Here is a 2,500-nt window from a genome sequence, read left to right as displayed (position 1 = left end):
GATAACCTGATAAATAATGCGATATGAGATAACCTGTTAAATAATGCGATACGAGATAACCTGATAAATAATGCGATATGAGATAACCTGATAAATAATGCGATATGAGATAACCTGATAAATAATGCGATACGAGAAATTTTTTTCTCATTAAGAGGTTGGTTTTTAGAGCTGGAGTCACCGATTCTTACAGGACGAGGCGTCTAACCTGCTACGTTACAATGAATCTAGATAGTTAACTAGATAGTTAAATTTAGTAAATTAACTAATTAGGTTTTGCGATTTAGCTAGTTAAATTAGCTAGGCAGTTAAGTTTTATAATTTAGCTTAGCAGTTAAATTTTGTTTTCTTGCTAATGTGTCCTAGCATTCAGTCCCAAAACGTTTATTGCTAGTATGTTTACATCTCCAATTAAAACCTATTTTTTTTTAGGATTGCTTTTATTTGATTACTTTGTTTTGTTATTAAATTATTGTTATTACTATTATTGTTATTGTTATATACTCCTATGTAAAGTGCCTTGAGAGACCTTTTTAAAGGCGCTATATAAAATAAAGTTTATTATTATTATTATTATTATTATTATTATTGAACATTAGTTAAGCAAAAAGACAAATTGTAGAATTTTCCGTGTTCGCGGGACGTTTTCCTGATGACTGACTGCTTAGCGAGTTAGCATGTCACGCAGGTTTGGGGAATGATGGACTTACGGTGACTCCGAATCTAAAAATATTTCCTTCAGTGACGATACCAGGTGGAGTATCGCGAGTCTCAATACCAGAATGATACTGAAAAATAAACACATTAATCAAAACGAGAAAACCAACAGGAAAGACGAGAGGAAGTGGAGTCTATGTGGAGTCTACGATGCGTAACGGTTTATAGAAAATATAAACAATCACGTCGCGTCACGTCGTGTTTCGCCTCCGCTCCGAGTCAGCTCACACTCCAGTCTTGACTAGCGAGGAGCTAGCATCACGGGTAAAGCTAAAACGTAACGTTACGCTAAAACGTATCATTAAGCCTGTCTAGATATACGCTGAAATACTTTTCCTTTTCCTGTTTTATTCCTCTTACACCACAGCAACTTACCAACCATCTCAATTTTCTTCTAATAATAGACACATCATACTTGTTTATAGTTACATTTAATGTAAACTTACAGGTTAGTTCCTGTTGTCACTTACGTTACAGCAGCTATAAATAGTCGTTCCTATAAACGTAAAAAAAAAAAAATACTAAAAGCTAAGAAGCGTAAACTCCTCTGTGAAGATTTCAGAAACCTAAAAGTTACAGCTTCACCGCTGACTGTTACAAAGCACTGACACTGGAGACTCCTTCCATAAATGTTGAATAAACATCTCCTTACTTCACAGTGTTTCCATCATTATTATCAGTGCAGCGTCCGTCGTACAAATCCCTGTGAATGAGCTGTTACTATAGAAACGATAACGTATTCATATAAACCTGTGATTTGCAGCTGCACTACTGTCAGAGCTGTTGTTATAGAAAATTAATCAACACCTTGTCATGACTCGAGCGTGACGGCACGCTGAAGCTATTCAGGTGATTAGAACAACATGCCTAAGAAGACAGGTGTGTGTCTGTGTGTGTGTGTGTGTAATAAAGTGTTATAGGGCAAGTCTAAGGTTTAAAAACTCCAACAACACTGCAGCACCTGGTCTATTATTATATTAAATGTATAAAATCTAAGCATAAAATAATTATCATCCATTAAACACAAAGCTTACATGCCAATTTTGAATGTAAGGTGCGTTCATACTGGAAATATCGCGAGATCTGTACCTAACGTACCGTGAAATCTAAGTATCGCGATATGATGTTTCTGTCCAAACCGCTCAGACGCATTGTGATCATATTTTGACAGGTTTCATGACAACACCGATGCAGTTGGACTGGTTTGGATGGCGTGTGCGGGGAAAAAAACACTCTTTCCTCATCTGTTCACCCAAATAACAGGTTAATTTTAAACTAAACTCACCTTATAAACTTTGCCGAAAGCTCCATCGCCCAGTTCTCCCACAATCTCCCACACTTCAGCCGGGTTCACGTTCCGATGGACATGTTCGTACTGCTTCACTTTCTTCTTGTCAGTCGGAAGACGGAAGATTTTGCCGAACAACGACATGTTGAATTAAAAAAAATACGATTAAAAAAATCCAACAATTTACGCGTTTTAATGACTACAGAGATAGCTAGCTAGTTTGCCAGCGCGCGTGTGTTGGTGCGCGTGCACGCGTGTGTGTTTGTGAGGTAAATTTTTTTCTCCCTCAAAAAAAAAAATAAAAAAAACAAAAATCACAAGTCACAAAACTCGCGTTATCCGATATTCCACTGTGTGACAGCAAACTTCATCGTCGCTGACGGAAGTTTGAAAAACTATAAATAAAAATGTATTTGTAACTATAAAAAAAGAGAGAAATTAAACACAGCGTTTATTCGAGAAGAAATTAGCTAAAATGCTAACGGAGTCATCCTG

The 2,500-nt window shown here is 36.6% G+C and overlaps 1 protein-coding gene across 1 annotated transcript in view; it reads right to left on the bottom strand.

The window, feature by feature from the left end:
• stk10 (serine/threonine kinase 10) overlaps positions 1–2,500 on the bottom strand; it is a 56,950-nt gene that overhangs the window by 54,396 nt on the left and 54 nt on the right. The window contains exon 1 of the mRNA XM_034311326.2: positions 2,003–2,500. This exon is cut by the window's right edge and continues 54 nt beyond it. Coding sequence (XP_034167217.2) covers positions 2,003–2,149 — 147 coding nt within the window. The 5' untranslated portion in view covers positions 2,150–2,500. The remainder of the gene's footprint in view (positions 1–2,002) is intronic.

This window comes from Pangasianodon hypophthalmus, chromosome 15 (assembly GCF_027358585.1).
Source record: "Pangasianodon hypophthalmus isolate fPanHyp1 chromosome 15, fPanHyp1.pri, whole genome shotgun sequence".
Taxonomy (NCBI): domain Eukaryota; kingdom Metazoa; phylum Chordata; class Actinopteri; order Siluriformes; family Pangasiidae; genus Pangasianodon; species Pangasianodon hypophthalmus.
Note: the sequence above shows the minus strand (reverse complement) of the source record. Positions and strands in the feature narration are given on the sequence as shown.